At 39.2% G+C, this 16,985-nt stretch overlaps 3 protein-coding genes across 3 annotated transcripts; all 3 read left to right on the top strand.

Annotated features, from left to right (window-relative positions):
• Position 1: 1 nt before the first annotated feature.
• Positions 2-9,450, top strand: LOC148336930 (uncharacterized). Its single transcript, XM_088296073.1, has 5 exons — positions 2-449; positions 2,752-3,669; positions 5,084-5,199; positions 6,140-6,353; positions 7,681-9,450. Exons 1-5 carry the CDS (start codon positions 257-259, stop codon positions 8,541-8,543), a joined length of 2,304 nt encoding a protein of 767 aa, XP_088152199.1. The 5' UTR covers positions 2-256; the 3' UTR covers positions 8,544-9,450.
• Positions 9,451-10,014: 564 nt separating this feature from the next.
• LOC148336929 (uncharacterized) lies at positions 10,015-13,239 on the top strand. Its single transcript, XM_088295865.1, has 2 exons — positions 10,015-10,484; positions 11,438-13,239. The coding sequence occupies exons 1-2, from the start codon at positions 10,139-10,141 to the stop codon at positions 12,124-12,126; spliced, it is 1,035 nt and encodes a 344-aa protein (XP_088151991.1). The 5' UTR covers positions 10,015-10,138; the 3' UTR covers positions 12,127-13,239.
• A 1,005-nt stretch (positions 13,240-14,244) lies between these two features.
• LOC148336928 (uncharacterized) lies at positions 14,245-16,496 on the top strand. Its single transcript, XM_088295868.1, has 2 exons — positions 14,245-14,710; positions 15,174-16,496. Exons 1-2 carry the CDS (start codon positions 14,518-14,520, stop codon positions 15,980-15,982), a joined length of 1,002 nt encoding a protein of 333 aa, XP_088151994.1. The 5' UTR covers positions 14,245-14,517; the 3' UTR covers positions 15,983-16,496.
• The last annotated feature ends 489 nt before the right edge of the window (positions 16,497-16,985 follow it).

Raw genomic sequence — 16,985 nt, 5'->3', positions numbered from 1 at the left:
CTCCGTTTGCACGTCATCAGTCCACTGAGGTTTATCTAGTGTTGTATCTATGGCAGCTACGATAAGCAGCGGTGGAGGCACTGCACGGTGCACGCATACAATCCTGGCCAGAGCAAGCTCTAGTAGTTTTTCATCTGCCCCATACGGCGCCATTTTGTGCCCCCTTTCCCGGTTAGTTTAGTGGAGCTGCAAAAAAAAGACGTGGCTAAGCAAAGCTCAGGTTTGAGTGTAAAAGTGTTGCTGTTATCGTTTCAAAATGTGTAAAGTAGAAATGCTGAGAGCGTTGTTGAGTCAGCGGCTAAGTGCGGCCGTCGAAGAAGTAGTTGGAGTTTTTGCAAGGACGATTGCCGAGTACGAGGAGGAACTTTGTCGGACAAGAGAGGAGAACGAGCGACAACGTCAACTGTTGGACGCTGTTGTCAAGAAACAAAACGTGTTCTGCGTGACAGGTGTGTTTATTAACTTTATATTTTAACATTAACACTATTCCCTGAACGTTTTGCCACGATTCTACCTTTGGGCGGTTTTCTTTTGACACGTGTTCGATAGCACAAATCCGAATCAATTACTAGACGAATTGGAACACTATAGCTTCAAGGTTGTAGCCGTTGGTGGCTCGGAAGATATTGTACAAAAGGCAGCAGTTTGTGAAGCTGGGTGCGTTGTCCCCCAGGGGGCAGTTCTGAGACCGAAATTGTTCATCCTGTAGTGTTTTATGTAATATATCCCAATTATTGAAGTTTGTTCTGTTTGCAGATGATACAAATATCCTAATTTATGGTAAGAAAATGCTGAAAATAATGGAGATAATTACCACAGAATTCAGCAAAGCTAAAGCTATTGGTGGAATTGGTTAGAAATAAATGTAAGTATTGTAAGACATAGCAAATGGTATTTGGACATGTCAAAACAAGCAACCAAGTAAATTTACAAAATAGAGGGTGTAACTATAGAAAGAGTAAATTAAATCAATTTCCTGGGGGGTAACAATTGACAACCACATCTAATGGTAATCTCATACTGAAAATATCCAATACTAATTTTCGATAAGTGTTTATGTCCTGGCAAATTTACTCAACCCAAACAAAAATCACTGCACTTATTACAATATTACTATTTGTTTTGAGAATCCAGAAAAGAGGATTGCTGACAGTAAACACCTGGTGGAGAAGCTGTGTTTATAAACCAAAGACCCAGCCCTGCTGTTAGATTCTGACTTTCAGCTGTCATATCAAATCCATCACTAAAACAGACTTATGTCAGCTGAAGAACATCCTAAGAAAAGGGTTGCATGCTCAAGCAGTCCAGGAGAAGATCCTCTATGCCAGGCATCACCAAATGGCGGACCGCGGGATGATTCGGACCGGGCCCATGGCCAATCTGTGATGATTTTTTTTCAGGGCGCATTCGCAAACGTTTGGCGCTGCAATTCTAGTAAATACGGAAAAGGCGTCACTGATTTGAGCCAATCAAATCTTTTGTTTACGATCCACTGCCAATTGCGCAGCAGACCGGAAGAGAGTGCTGCTGACAGTATGCCTTGCTAAAAAGTTAGCAAGGTCGATGCGTCTTGTTTTAAATGAATGGACGGAGAAATTTAGTTTCGTTCTGGCTGCAGCCAATTCAAAACCAGTGTGCATCATATGCTCCGAAACCGTCGCAACATTGCGAAGCGCCACTACGAAACAAAGCACCGTCCTTTTGTGCACAGTTATCCGCTGACGTTTGAGGTGAGCGCAGGCAAAAACATCGAACTTCGAGTGCAGTACAACAGATTTTTACATTTTCGTTTACATCCCAGCGGCATGCAAACGAATATTCAGTAAAAGTATCATGGATTTTGGGGAAACATAAAAAAACGTTCAAGTGATGGGGAAGTTGTGAAGGAGTGCTTAAATGTGGTTGCACAAACATTATTTAAAGGAAAACACAAAGCCCAGATGTGTGAAATAATCTACCAAATCCCAATGGCCTTGACTCCGTTCCAACCCAGATTTAAGTTACTGGCAGGGCAGTCACAAACTCATTTTTCTCATTAAGAGAAGTTAAAAAAATATTCAGAAGAAAAAGTGATGTCAAAGCTCATTTTGAATTAGTTTTTCATGAGGACAGCCATTTCTATTGATTGTGTACTGAACATGTTGACCTGGTTTACTTGGATAATTAGGCTTTCCGTTTTTTGTAGGCTGATAACTCTTTGATTTATAAAAAAAAAAAAAAAAAAAAAAGGTAAAAGATGTTAACTCAATGCTTAGCACTTTAGATATTTTTCCGTTTTTTCTCTGTAAGTGGCACCCTTAAATTCCTGGAGCCACATTTTCTTGAATGTGAAATAAACCCCTTATATTTGTTTGACTGGCAAAGGTGTTTAATGGGAACATTGCTAAATATTTAGTATATAAGTGCGCTCTGTTGAAAGTGTCTAAATATTGAAACTATATAAAAATGTGAACATAGGCCAGACATTTCCGGAAGTTGGACTTTGGTTCGGACCTTTTAATTGGAAGAAATTTTCGTCGTGGACCTCTGTGACTTTTAATTGAATACCTCTGCCGTAGGTGTTATAGAAATAAATTGGATTGTACCATTTAATGTTACTGGACTGCTTCGTCTGTCAGCCAAAGCAGTTATCATTCCATATCAATGGGTAGCAGAAATGCACTAATAAAGTTTGCGAATGTCGTTGGATCACAAAGAAAAATTAAACAAACCTGACTGACTGACATGTGATTGTTTTCTCATGTCCTGCAGATGTCAGTGAAGAAAATCTTCATTCTGAGCAGCAGGAGTGGAGCTCCAGTGTGAGGCAGCAAGAGCTGGAGCCTCTCAACATTAAAAAGGAAGAGAAGGAGGATGATATCTCCAAATTGTCATTGACATTTGACACTATAAAGAGTGAAGATGAAGCCAAAGGTCAAAGTGAGAACAACAATGGGCCGGAGCCTCAGACCAGCAGCTCAAGTCACCACATGGTAACGGAAGTTGATGGAGACCACTGTGGAGGATCCCAAGCAGACAGCTGTCTACCTCCTCTCTCAAATTGTGGTGAAATTGGTGGTACCACATGTCACACTGACAATCAAGTTTTAGCATATCCTCAGTGTGACAAATCCTTTGACTGCAATTCATCTTTCAAAAGACACACGAGAACTCACACTGATAAGAATGACTTGACATGTCGTGAATGTGACACCACTTTTCCAAACCAGACTGATTTCAAAGGACACATAAGAAGTCATACTGGAGAGAAGCCATTTTCCTGCTCAGTGTGTTTTAAAGAATTTGAGTACAGAGGAACTTTGACAGCACACATGAGAACACATACCGGTGAGAGACCGTTTGCGTGCTCAGTATGTGATCAGCGATTCTCAGTGAGATCAAATATGGTAAAGCACATGTTAATACACACAGGGGAGAAACCTTTTGCCTGCTCAGTGTGCGGTCTCAGAGTAAATCAAAAGAGTAGTTTAATAACTCACATGAGAACACACACTGGTGAGAAACCATTTTCGTGCTCAAGCTGCAAGAAAAGTTTTTCGGATCGCTCCTCACAGATTCGACACATGAGAACTCACACTGGTGAGAAATTGTTCAGTTGCAGTGTGTGTGATCAAAGATTTTCTCGGAAAGACAAGCTGAACCAACACAAGTGTGCTGGGAAGAAATTATGCTGAGAGAGACCGACTTTATTTTGACAATGTGGCACAAAACGTATGATTCTGTCGGGGGGCCAACAATTTTTAAGAATAAGGTCGGAACGGTACAGAGATCGCGGCCGGAGGGTGGGGGATTGACCGGCAAAAAAGGGTCAAGTGCCCACCTCTGTACGTTACAAAAGGAGAGAACCCAGTACAAACTTCATATTCCTTAAGATATTAAGGGTATATGTATTTTGAAGCCTTTGATTACAACACCTAGGGACTGTGCTGAATTGTCGGAGAAAATGCCAAATGTCCTGAGAATGGAAGCGAGTCGGGCCAGACCAGATAGTCATCAGAATTGTAATATTTGCGATGGAAAGAGGACAATGTGCTTCTTATGAGTGGATTACTGCTGCATGGTGTAAAAAAAAAAATGGCGATGGAAAATGTGAGGTCCAGCCGGGACATAGGAAAGCACAACATATGTTCATGTTACTCTGAGTCAAAAGGAATTTGGTGCAATAAAACATTCTTCGTCAAAACTATAATGTATGATTACACTGCAAAAACAAAGAGCCCAAGAATATGCTGCATTACCTTCAAGTGAGACTTTTTTGTTGTGGTGGGAAAAAAAATCTGTAAATTGTTGTGAAGACCAAAGAGGATGATGTCAAAGGGTCAAATTCACTTCAAAGTGAAGAGAACATTGCAAGCAGCGGCTCAAGGCACATGACTACAGAAGGCGATGAAGACCACTGTGGGGCATCACTAGCAGACTGCCGCTTCACTCCATTATCCAATAATGGTGGCACAAAGTCTGACAATGATAATGGGTACTCTAAAGGCGATTTACCATGTCCCATGAAAAACACACACTTGACATGTCTTCAGTGTGACACAACCTTTGGTACAGTGTACAATTTAAGAGTGCACATGAGAATACACACAGGAGAGAAACCTTTTTCTTGCTCATTTTGCAGTAAATCATTCTCTCAAAAAGTAAACTTGATAACACACATAAGAACACATACTGGAGAGAAACCTTTTGCCTGTACAGTGTGTGTATTGAAAATTTTAAAAGCCTGATGTTCTTTATAATTTGTCAAATAAAAGTTAATTCAATGTAGAGCTGTTCCTTCATTTATTGCTTTGCATTAAAATGATGGCGGAAAACCCCACGTATTGTGATTTTTTTTCATTCTAATATTTCATGTCTCAAACAAGAAATGATCTAAAACACAGATATATTGGTCTTCTGAAAAGTATTTTAAAGTAAAATGCCCACAGCACTTTGTTGGTCCTACTTTTGCATTAATGACAGACTCGAGGTGGCGTGGCATGAAGGCAATCAGCCATTGACACAGTTTAGGTGTTATTGTAGCCCAAGTTACTTTGGTATTGGCTTTCACCTCGTCTACATTTCTGGGTTTTTGTTACCTCAGCTTCCTCTGACAAGACCTCATCAAGTTTCAATCAGGTTTATGTCACGCAAGATAGCCTGCCAATCAGGTACTGTTATTTCTTGGCTAGTAAAACAGATATTGGTAGTTCTGGCTTCGTGGGCAAGTGCCAAAACCTGCTGGAAAATCAAACCATGTAGTCTTCCAAAAGGTTGTTGACAGTGGGATCAGCAAATGACACGAGTCCCCAACCTATTACTAACTATAGAAACGTAACTCTGGCATTTAAGAAGTTTGAATTAGGTGTTTCCACAGACTCTGAATTGTTGTGGCTTGACAATCCTGTCAAGGCTGCGGTCATTCCTACTTGTGCGTCGTTTGCGGCCACATTTCCCCTTGTTCTCACTCTGATCATGTACCTTGATACAGCGTGTGAGCATCCATTTCTTTTGCAATTTCTTTTTCTTTTTAGTTTTGTGAAACACTGGATATTTTTGGTGTCTTTCTGCCTTAATCATCAACGTCGAAATATAGCAAACGTTTGAAATACTTCACTTCGTGGTGAATTAATAAAACATACGCAAGATTTGGACACGAAATATTGAATAAACGCTATAAAGGACTTTGTTAACACGTGGCTGGTGTTCAAGTTTTACGACACTACGTTTACAAGATTGGTTTCGTTTGGCTGGGTTCATGGCAAAAAAAGTAAGTTTAAGTTGATTCTTTACTGCGTGTTATATAAAGCATGTGTTTTTGGATTTTCGATCCTTATATTGAATTTGGGACATAATTTCGCCACAAGCAGCCGTCATTTTGCAATGTTTTTTAATCGTGTACTTCATTGTTGTGACGCTTCTTTAAAGTTTGTCCAAATGGATTTGCCGTACTACATCCACTGCAGCTCGACTTCCGTGTACGTTTTGGATAACCAAATGCGCTTCACGAAATATTTATTTCCAAATTAGCACTGACCGCACTTAAACCTCGCGGTACATCCCGTCGGTACTCTGTCATTCATTTATTAATCGTGTCTGGATTAACTAATCTCAGTCTATGTTGAGGCTAATTCTCCAGTTATTTTAGTCAGTTTGCTAGCCGCTAACAAAGCGGCGCGTATTTTCGCGACACATTGCGAAGCAGAAATCAAGTATAAATATTAAGTGGCGTGATGGTCGTCTGAAAATGTGTACAAAAAGTGTGAAGGTGGAGTACGGAGATGAACTTTCTGTAACAAAAGAGGAGAACGAGCCACAACGAAGACTCCTGTGCGCTAGTTTCAACAAGTCTTACGATGACTCGCGCAGACCAGGTAGGTTTGTCCAATTAAAGTAAATATTATTATTTATAAACTATATCAACTTAACACCCGAGACTGTCTTACATACTGGACATTTGTGCATTTTCTGCTCAGACTACATTTTTTACCCTTAATTATTTGTTCCATGAAATAAAATTTATTTTTTCCCAACAGTCTACTCTATACTCTTATTGTGCAGCATTTATGACTCAACTGCTTCTTATAGCTACATGTATGGCAATGCTTGATTTAGTCGTCCAATCAGATTTCAGCCTCTCTATGGTGCCATGTCAATCTAATTCATCCAGAACGTTCAGAATCAGTAGTGCTGAACGGGACAGTTTCTTTAACCAAGCAAAATTTCAAATGTGTTCTTTAAAGCATCGGGTACGTGTTTAATCGTAAAACAAAACCTCCAACAACCCAAGAATGTGGTGGTCCTGGCCTCCCATGTTTTTTTAATTATTTTTTGGCTGCCAATGTCAGAGTCATGAGACATTGGAAAATTAATCAATTCTTAATGAATACCATTAGGCCGGAGCCTCTCTCAATGTTTTTTTTTTTATTACCTTGGCTTTTGTCCTGTCACAGTGCCTACACCACTCATCCGAAAATGACATGTCCAGTTCGGCCACACTCAGCTGTGGAGATATCAGATAATCAGCAACATTTTTAAAATGTATGTTAGCCAATTTTAGAATATTTGAAATTATAATAGCCCCTACGCATCTCTCTCTGTCGCCATATAATGTGTCAGTGGACTAAATAAATGTAATGTAAATAGGACAAGTATTTCATTTATTTAAAAAGTTGTTTGTATGTGTTTTTTGTATGTATATATTTCAATATACACGTACAATACATGTATAACTTGATATGGATTTCTTAATGTTCTTATTTATTTTTCGAGGGGGTCTTGACCAATACATAGGGGGGGGGGGGCTGAGCAAATAATTCATGTATATATTTTAGAATCTAAAATAAAATGGTGGTGGGGCTTGACTGTGGCTACACAGAATTCTGTCGGGCTACAGCCCCACCCACCCAAACATGCACAGCGTGTCACAAAGTAATTGTATTATATAAAAACACAAGACACAAAGCCAGAGCACAAGCGAACACGTTACCAGACTGATGCTGTGGGGATGGCACATAGGGCTTGCAGACGTATTGTGAACAAAAGTTTTAGCCAAGATGACAGTCTGTATGTCCGAACGTTTGGACTAAAAGTGGTGTAGTGTATGTATACACAATAAGACACAATATCAAAGTCACAACATTGTGACTTGCCTAAGCAGGGTTTGACTTTTATAACCACGTGTCTTCTTGTGTCTTGCAGTCATCAATGAAGATCTTCATCCTGAACAGCACGAACCAGAGCTCCCTCGCATTAAAGAGGAAGAGGAGGAGGCTGATGTCACCAAGTTGCCATTCACTTGTGTCATCGTGAAGATTGAAGGTGATGAAGAGGAACGTGATGGAAGCCACTGTGGAGGATCACAAGTAGGCAGCCAATTTGCTCCTGTAACAGACAGTGATAACAAAATGTCTGACTCTGACGATGAACACTCTAAAGATGAAATGACTGGTCAAACCGATGACAAACAGTGGGAATGTTCTCTGTGTGACAAATCTTTCTCTGCCAAAAAAAATATGAGAAGACACATGATGCTCCACACTGGTCAGAAACCTTTTAACTGTTCAGATTGCGGTAAAAGATTTGCAAGTAAGGCACATTTGAATAGACATACAAGAACCCACACTGGAGAGAAACCTTTTTGTTGCTCAGTGTGTGGTCTTCGAGTAAGTCAAAAGATTAATTTAACAAATCACATGAAAACACACACAGAGGAGAAACCTTTTGCCTGCCCTTTTTGCGGTAAAACGTTTGCTCGCAAGGCACATTTGAACAGACATACAAGAATACACACTGGAGATAAAGCCTTTGACTGCTCAGTCTGCACCTTAAGTTTCAGTGAACGTTCAAGTTTGGCCAAACACATGAGAGAACACACTGGGGAAAAACACTTTTCCTGCTCAGTTTGTAGTAAATGTTTCTCCCAGAGACGCGCTTTGACAAGACACATAAGAATGCACACTGGTGAGAAACCATTCAATTGCAGTATATGTGATAAAAGATTCCCTCAAAAGTATCAGGTGAAGAAACACAAGTGTGTTGTTGACAAATGTAGCAGTAATTGAATTTGCAGAATCTAAGATAAACTATGCTAAAGTTTGAGTGGGTATGTTAAAGTGGATGCATGATCATGAATAAATTACATTGGTGTGCTGTCAGGGAAAGCAAGGCCTTTAATGGCCGAAACGCCATAAGAAGCACTGACCTCATTTACAACTTAGATGAAATTTTGTAAATTTATTTGCAAGAGTCTATCATCTACATTTCATGGCGTGTGTTTTTGGCCTCCCAGCTTCCAGTAGTGTGTAATAATTGTACTGTGACCACGCCCTGTATTAAGAGGTGGATGAGGTCACTTTTGTCCCCACTGAAAGCATGGGTGTGAAATGCACCGCCCGCCGCTGATAAAATACAATTTGTCAAACTGAGATAAATTCATTACAAAGCCTTTCATAAATGCTGATTTCTTGTTTATAAACTTTAATTACACTGTGCTGATCACATCCTATCACATTATAAGCTATGATATTTAATGTTAAGAACATACTGTCACTGGCCAATCAAAAAAAAACTTCAGCACTGAAATAATTTACACAAACAATAAAGACAATTATGGAATATATAATAAATACAAATAAGTATCTTCCTGGTTTGTTTGACAGTTATTGTAGAACAACCAATGAGCATTCTGAATTTGACATACAGTAACTACTCTGTACAGTTTTGAGCTTCTTCAGATAAAGACAATTTTTGGGTCTCACACAAGATCACAAAGAAAATAATGGTCCATTTTTTGTTCGTATTAACTAAGGTCTTCGGTGACTCAGAGAACATTGTGTGCGTGTGTGTGTACGAGATAGAGATTTGGGTGAGTGCAATTTTTTTCATGTGTGAAATACAGCATGAGCTGATACATGGAAACATTAAATAATTTATTTCCAAAATAATTAGTAAATGTTCTCAGTCATTTCACAAACCTGTCAATAAAATGGTATATATGTGCAGCAACTTGTTTCCCTTGTCTCATTGAAGCTTGATGAAAGATGAAAATTAAACTAAATTTTATTTATAGAGCACTTCAAAACAACCATTGCTGCAAACAAAGTGAGAGAGATACTGTGTATATAGGCCACCGTGCTAATCGGTTGTCCACCATTTTTTTTAAAGATTTTTGCATGCTTGTTTTATTTAAAATCTTGTGTCCCTCCTGGAGTTCCTTCAAGTACCCTAAGGGGTACTAGACCCCCATTTTAGAACCACTGCCGTAAAAGATGTTTCGGTCTCGGTTTTTTAAAATAAAAGACGAGACGACCAGAGTTCTGTGATACCTCACATTTTAGAGCTTTACTCTACTGAAGTTGGGATGAGTAATTGGGTTATGTTTAAATTTATCAAAATTCTTTGTAATTTTGTTGTTAATTTATTTTTTAATTTATTGCTAATTATTTTTGCAAACCCGGGTTTGAAAACTCACGTACGGAAATTGTCATATGAGATGAGCTCCCCTTCGATAGAAAGAATTGTGATGACGTCATGACTGCCTCTGGGAGGAGCAAAAAAGGGAAGCTAAAATAAGCTAACGAGACTGTCCGGGGGTTATGTGCGTATCCCCCCCACCACCATCACCGTCAGGGCATCAATTCATCACGTAATAGCGTAAATGCCATTCATACTTCCTGCCGACAAATTAGATTCGTTTAGGTGCATTTCAAGCTACCTTAGCTTACTGGCAGCTAGCTGCGAACAAAGAAGACGTGAAAGGAAGGAACATACATACTTTGGGGAGAACACGAAGGGTGTTTATGTGAAAATGTGTAAAGTCGAAATGCTGAAAGCGTTGCTGAGTCAGCGACTAAGTGCGGCCGTGGAAGAAGTATTTGTTTTGTTTGAAAGAACGATAGCAGAGTACGAGGAGGAACTTTCTCGGACAAAAGAGGAGAACAAGCGACAACGTCAACTACTGGACGCCGTTTTCAAGAAGACCCATGATCAAATGTACAGAGAAGGTTGGTGCCTTTGGTTTGATTAAAGTCGTCTTCATTTTATTTCTCTGAAGGCCCCTCCCCAGTCTTTCGGTAGGACGAAGTTAAGTGGTGCTACGCGTGCGCACTCTGTTCGCCATATTGGGAAGGTATCGGCGATGAGAAGTCAACACTTCAATCTTTATTTACATATTTAGAGATGTCGGAGGGTTAGTATTTCTTTTCAATGACTTTGAGAAACCACACGACAGAAAGAAAATGAACTGAGATTATTTTTTTTTTAAGTTGCTCTTTTTGAAAACAAAAAGCATTTGATGTCATGTTACGACAACGTGTTAAGAGAAATGACAAACATAGTTTATGTGTTAATTTCTCTTAGATTTGTCTAAAAAATAATGGCAGTGTGAGTGAGGTCTACCTGCCTATCAGGGGACCAGCTTCCCGTACTTATTCACAAAGCTGATGAGTGCTTGTTTACCACAGTGATTTTCTTTGTTTCTTTCAAGAATGGCTGATTCAACCTAAATGTGATTATTATTTAATACATTATCTGTGGGACAAATATTTTGAAAATAATGTAGTATATTATATTATTAGATTATATTATTACTAAAAATTTGGAAACAATTACAAATACATATAAGGTCACTTTCTGTATGTCAGGCGTAATCCACTGACAGTTTTAGTCACTAATTGCACTGTTGCACTGTTTATGGTTATGCTATTTGTTGGCTTTAGGATGATAGGGAATAAACTCAGGCTATAGATTATGTTGTATCAATAACATTCATATTTCCTTTTACTTGATTTGCTTTCAACAAATGTACACTAAAGTCTTCCCAAATAAAGATCGTATTCATGCAATTAATGTAATTTTTTTTTTTTACCGGCAGTACTAAAAAATATTAATAAATTTCCTCTCACAATCCCCTCACTTTTGCCCCCACTCGCCCACCCCCCCACTTTTGCCATTACAGATGCAGAAAGAGTGGAAGACGTTGATGGGTTCAAGGAGCTAGCGCCCCTAGACGTTAAAGAGGAAGAGGAGGAGGTTGATATCACTAAGTTGTCAGTGATTCAAATCATTGTGAAGAGTGAAGATAATGAAGACAAAGGGCAAAGTGAGGTGAACAAACAGGGTGAGCCTCTGAGCAGTAGTTCAAGTCAACCGATCACTACAAAAGGCGATGGAGACCACTGCAAAGCATCACAATCAGAAAGCCTCATTGCTCCACTATCAGATAGTGATGACACAACAGTTCACTCTCCTTATACTGATGATGAACACTCAAAAGGTGATATGACATGTCACACTGAAAACAAACATGTGAAATGCTCCCAGTGTGACAAACTATTTTATGACAAGTCAAATTTGAACCGACACATGAGGGTCCACACAGGAGAGAAACCCTTCACTTGCATAATTTGCGGCAAAAGTTTTAACTTGAAGGACTCCCTTGTCCGACACACGAGGATCCACACGGGTGAGAAACCATTTAGCTGCTCAGTGTGCGGGAAAAGATTTTCAATCAAGGGAACTTTGAATATACACGCTCGAACGCACACTGGGGAGAAACCATATCACTGCTCAGTCTGCACCGCAAGTTTTAGTTGTCATTCCGGACTGGGTCAACACATGAGAAGACACACTCGCAGAAAAGTTTGAGTTACGTCACAGCCTTCAACAACATCTATGGGGCCATGAAGCTGTTCACCTTATTCATGTTTGAACAGTGTCACACTTCCTTCCCTCATTGGGCTTCCTTGGGAAATAAAACGATACCCACCTTATTCCTGGGGGCTCTCATGAAGAAACAATTATTTGCACGACTTCCTGTAACACACCGGAAGTTGAATTTTTGTGTTTATTACAGCAGGTTTCATTTCCTGGAGTGGTTTATTCGAACGTCGAGCTGCTGTTCAACTGATTCATGTTGCACACACACCGCTCACTCCTACAGCTTCAGCATATTCGGCTTTGCCAAGTTTAATGAAACTATAGGCGCCCGAAAGCAGTGGTTCTCAAAGGTTTTGTGTCCGTGGAGCCCTTACTTGGGTGAATTTTTTCCAAGGGCCCCTTCATAATCATAACCCCTGTTTGACATATCGGCCGTATGCACTGCTAATTGCCCAGGAAATTGTTTCCTTTTTGAATGATTTTTCATAAATATTTATGACTACTTTCAACGAGAAGAACACAATTAAATTCATTTGAATTTAATTCAAGCTGGGATAGGTTCCAGCACCCCCTGCGACCCTAGTGAGGACAGATGATGGATGGATTTAATTTTAATCACTGTTAGCTAATCTGCTCTGCTTCCAATAAAAACATGGTTTACACAGAGAGGTGCAAGTTTTAAAAAAGCACAATGCTGACTACTGATTACTGATTGATGAATGATTCCATAAACTGCGTTTACCACCAAACTAGCAAGTACAAAAAAACTAACAAGCGACTATTTATAGAAGCCTTGGTCCTGTCAGCAACTTGTCTTTCATGGACAATTACGAGATAAATCTTTTGAAGGCTGCATCAATTACTCGCTGATTTTCACTATTAGCAGCAGGACTTAGTCCCTTGCAGGAGAGCACTGTATGCACTTTTTTTTCTAAATCTACATAATTTAATGCTAAATATTTTGCAGACCATCAAGTATCAGCTCATGCTCACGTTATATTCTTAAATCATATGAAACGAAAAGTACTCACTTTGGACAATAGGTGGCAGTACAAGACCACATTTCAACCTGGGTTATCAGCCACTGTGGACAATAGTATATGCGCTCAGCAATTTTCTCATAGCCGAGTTGAATTTGCGAAGAATAGCTTTTGTTATTTGCGCAGAAGGCATAGGGGACGTTTTTTTTTTTATTTACAATTACAAATAGTGCTGTGTCACCCACCCCCCTCCACTTTCACCATGTAAGAATGCGTGTATCTCTAGTAAGGTATACAATCGCGGTTAACTTTTGTGCCGAGGGCGATCACATGAAAGCACGTTTTGCTCTTAAAGCAATTCTGTTGAAGCCTTCGCTTCCGCCTGCTAATTTAGCTGTTCAGTTATATACATACAAATGTCTTTAGACGCACATGGTGTTGAATTAAATAACTCAACCGTGAGAGTACGATATTTCAATAAAGGAGGTGAATGGACAGAAGTCTGCTACAACTAATAATGAACATTTAACATTAACTATAAAAAACAAACACAATCCTAACTTAATGGTAAGATTAAAAACACACCAGTTAAGTACATGAGAGCCACATGTTGAGGTAGCGAGCCTCGATGTAAGGTAAAGTTGCCTCTACTACGGCACCTATTTAAACACCAAATACCTCAAAACACTGCAAAATACATTTCACATAAGTTGTGACACTCGACAGACCATTTGAACATTAAATTATTACAAATTAATTGCACACTCGACTATCTTAATGTTAGCAACAATCTGAAATGTTGTATTTGATTTAATCTTCTATTTATCCATTTGTTAGAAATTAAAGAGGATTGATTGTTTTGGTATTTAAGCATTTGTCTCACACGTAATTGAATACGCCTTCGCTCCTTGACGCTTAATAAATTATATGTACACACTTCCATGATTACTCGATATACATTTTTATATTATATAACCAATGCAACCTTGATAATTATGTTGATTTTGGTTTAAAGCAATTTTGATCGATTGTTGTCATTTTTGTATGTTCAAATGTGTTGTTCAAATAAAAAAAAAATAATACGTTCCTCGGCGCGCAGTAATGACGTACCAGCGTTCCACGTCCCCCAGTCACGTGACAATGGTGGCTCGCTGCAAAGCAGCTGCGATACAATCTGAGATTAACACAAGTCTAGTGATCACTTTTGTTCTATTCTCTACGTGCTCTTTTTTTTATACGAAAGAGTTATCGTTATTAGTATTTCAATAAATTGCGTTTGGAGCTCCCCTGTCTAGCTTAACTGGCTACCTGCTAACACTTTTAGTGAGTCATTCGTGATCAACACATCTCTAAATAGGGATTGATTTTGAGTGTAAAGTATTGTAATTATCGTGTGAAAATGTGTAAAGTAGACATACTGAGAGCGTTGCTGAATCAGCGACTAAGTGCGGCCGTCGACGAAGTGTTGGTCTTCTTTGAAAGAACGATAGCAGAGTACGAAGAGGAACTTTCTCGAACAAAAGAGGAAAACGAGCGACAACGTCAACTGCTTGACGCTGTTTTCAAGTCTCAAGATGAACTACATAGAGCAGGTTTGTTCGCTTACACAGTCAGTGCGGCTGACAGGGAAACCAGGCCACGCAATTGAGTGATCTACAGTATGTTCTGTACTAGTGGTGGGCAAGGCTCTTCCAAAATGAAATATTACGTTATTTTAATCTTAGTAGCTCCTGGGTAATATAACTGTGACAGAGAGAGGGGTGTCGGTGAATTCCGTTTTAGAACAAAAAATACATTTAACGTTTGCTCTTGGTACTTTGCAATTTTTCTGCATTTTTTCTAGTTTGTGTGTGTGTGCATGCGCATCGTGCTGTCATTAAATTTTTAAACTAATTGCAAAAAAATTCAGTCATTGCGATTATGCACCGCAATTGGATGGCAACCAGTTGAGGGTGTACCCCGCCTGCTGCCTGAAGACAACTGTGATAGGCACCACACTCCAGCAGTGTTGGTTTGCAAGGCCCAGTGGTAACGTGAGTTTCTTTTGTCTCGCAGAGGACAGTGATGAAGAGCCCCCGCTGGTTAGAGAGGAAGAGCCCATCTACATTAAAGAGGAGGAAGAGGAGGCTGATGTCACTGGGATTCCAATGATTTGTGTTCCTGTGAAGATTGATGATGAAGAAAAAGAAGGTGGCGAAGTCCACTTTGGTGGACTCAAAGCGGACGACTTATTAACTCCAATGTCCGCTATTGACAACACAACATCAAACTTTCCTGACACTGATGATGAACACTCAAAAGGGGGCATGACATGTCACACTGACAACACATGCTGGAAATGTTCTCAATGTGACAAAACATTTGTCTACAAGTCTCTTTTGACAAAACACATGATTAGCCACACCGGAGAGAAACCTTTCAGCTGTCTGTATTGCGGAAAAGGATTCTCTCGAAAGGGACATTTAATAAGACACACAAGAACACACACAGGTGAGAAACCATATACTTGCTCTGTCTGCGGCACGAGTTTCAGTGTTCGTTCGGCATTGGATAACCACATGAGGACACACACTGGAGAGAAACCTTATCCCTGCCTTGTGTGTGGTGAAAACTTCTCTCAGAAAGGAAATTTATTGAGACACGCAAGAACACACACAAGAATGGAGAATCAGGATGACATTTTTAGCTGCCCCATCTGTTTAAAAACTTTCTCCCAAAAAGGATATTTGAAGATTCACTCAAGAACACACACTGGAGAGAAGCCTTTTCCATGCTTGGTCTGTGGCGCACGCTTCAGTGTTCGTTCCGTCATGGTCAAGCACATGGCAAGAAGGCACAAGCAGGACCGAGTTCAGTGTCAGTGACTTTCTATATGAATGATTATATATATATATATATATAATATATAAAACAAGTATGTGTGATGTTCCTTTTTATTTTTAAATTAATTTCAGAAGAAAATGATTTTTTGTAAGGTCGTTTGCTGCCATATTTCACTTAACACCATTCATTTGTAAGTCACTTTTGTGTGTGTCTGCGTGGATTTATTTTCATCTCCTCGATTGTCCTTAACCAGTGAATGTCGTAAATGTTTTAATGTTCATGTACTTTCTTGTCCATTCATATTGTTTGAGCTCACAAAATGGTGTTTCTTGAATCTTGTTCTGGAATCACATCATGTGAAAATTCACAAAATGATACAACAACATGAGGTGGTGCTGCTTAAATGTGGAAGAAGAAAACCATGTGTGGTTGTGTCATGTCTTTGCCTGCCCGTTCATTTTTTATCAGCACATCCTGTACTCTAAACTGCTCCGGATGTACTTTTAAAATGAATGAATTCTTACATGACTTTTTGTGTCTTCTGTAGTGTCTTTTCTTTTAATCACGATATACACCGTAGAAGTGAGTCTCAATAAACAGGAATATTGTGGAAAATGTTTTGATTTTATTTCAGTTGTTCCATTCCAAAGTTTTTTTTTTACAATATGGTGGTGCCTTGCTTTACAAGTACTCCAACTTGCAAATCTTTTGCTTTGTTACAAGTTACGTTGTTGTTTAAGTGAAGACATCCATCAAGTTAAGAAAAAACAAAGAGAAAGAGAGACAGTAACATTGAGGCTCTCTCTCTCATTAATTGGATATGACAAAACACACCAAATGAAAACACTCCCAAAGAGCAAAAAATATACTTTTTTTGCATGGGAAATTGTCATCAAGGCCGACTCCTGATGGCTCACATCAACACAAGAATGTACTATAGGATTAGTAGTCTTTTGGCTTCGTTTCCCTATTAAGCTATTTACATTGTCTTTTTTGTTTTTATATTTTACAATACAGTGCTGCTTTTATTGTTTGTTTTAATTT

Source organism: Idiotropiscis lumnitzeri, chromosome 5, assembly GCF_059441095.1.
Source record: "Idiotropiscis lumnitzeri isolate Australia: NSW breed Sydney's pygmy pipehorse chromosome 5, RoL_Ilum_1.0, whole genome shotgun sequence".
NCBI lineage: Eukaryota > Metazoa > Chordata > Actinopteri > Syngnathiformes > Syngnathidae > Idiotropiscis > Idiotropiscis lumnitzeri.
This window is presented reverse-complemented; position numbering and strand designations above follow the sequence as displayed.

Excerpts from the sequence above, each read along its gene's own strand:
- LOC148336930 (XM_088296073.1), top strand. The coding sequence starts at position 257 with ATGTGTAAAGTAGAAATGCTGAGAGCGTTGTTGAGTCAGCGGCTAAGT. Across the intron at positions 450-2,751 it reads AAACGTGTTCTGCGTGACAG|ATGTCAGTGAAGAAAATCTT; the intron begins GTGTGTTTATTA and ends CATGTCCTGCAG. Across the intron at positions 3,670-5,083 it reads GTGTGCTGGGAAGAAATTAT|CTTCCTCTGACAAGACCTCA; the intron begins GCTGAGAGAGAC and ends TTGTTACCTCAG.
- LOC148336929 (XM_088295865.1), top strand. The coding sequence starts at position 10,139 with ATGCCATTCATACTTCCTGCCGACAAATTAGATTCGTTTAGGTGCATT. Across the intron at positions 10,485-11,437 it reads TGATCAAATGTACAGAGAAG|ATGCAGAAAGAGTGGAAGAC; the intron begins GTTGGTGCCTTT and ends TTGCCATTACAG.
- LOC148336928 (XM_088295868.1), top strand. The coding sequence starts at position 14,518 with ATGTGTAAAGTAGACATACTGAGAGCGTTGCTGAATCAGCGACTAAGT. Across the intron at positions 14,711-15,173 it reads AGATGAACTACATAGAGCAG|AGGACAGTGATGAAGAGCCC; the intron begins GTTTGTTCGCTT and ends TTTGTCTCGCAG.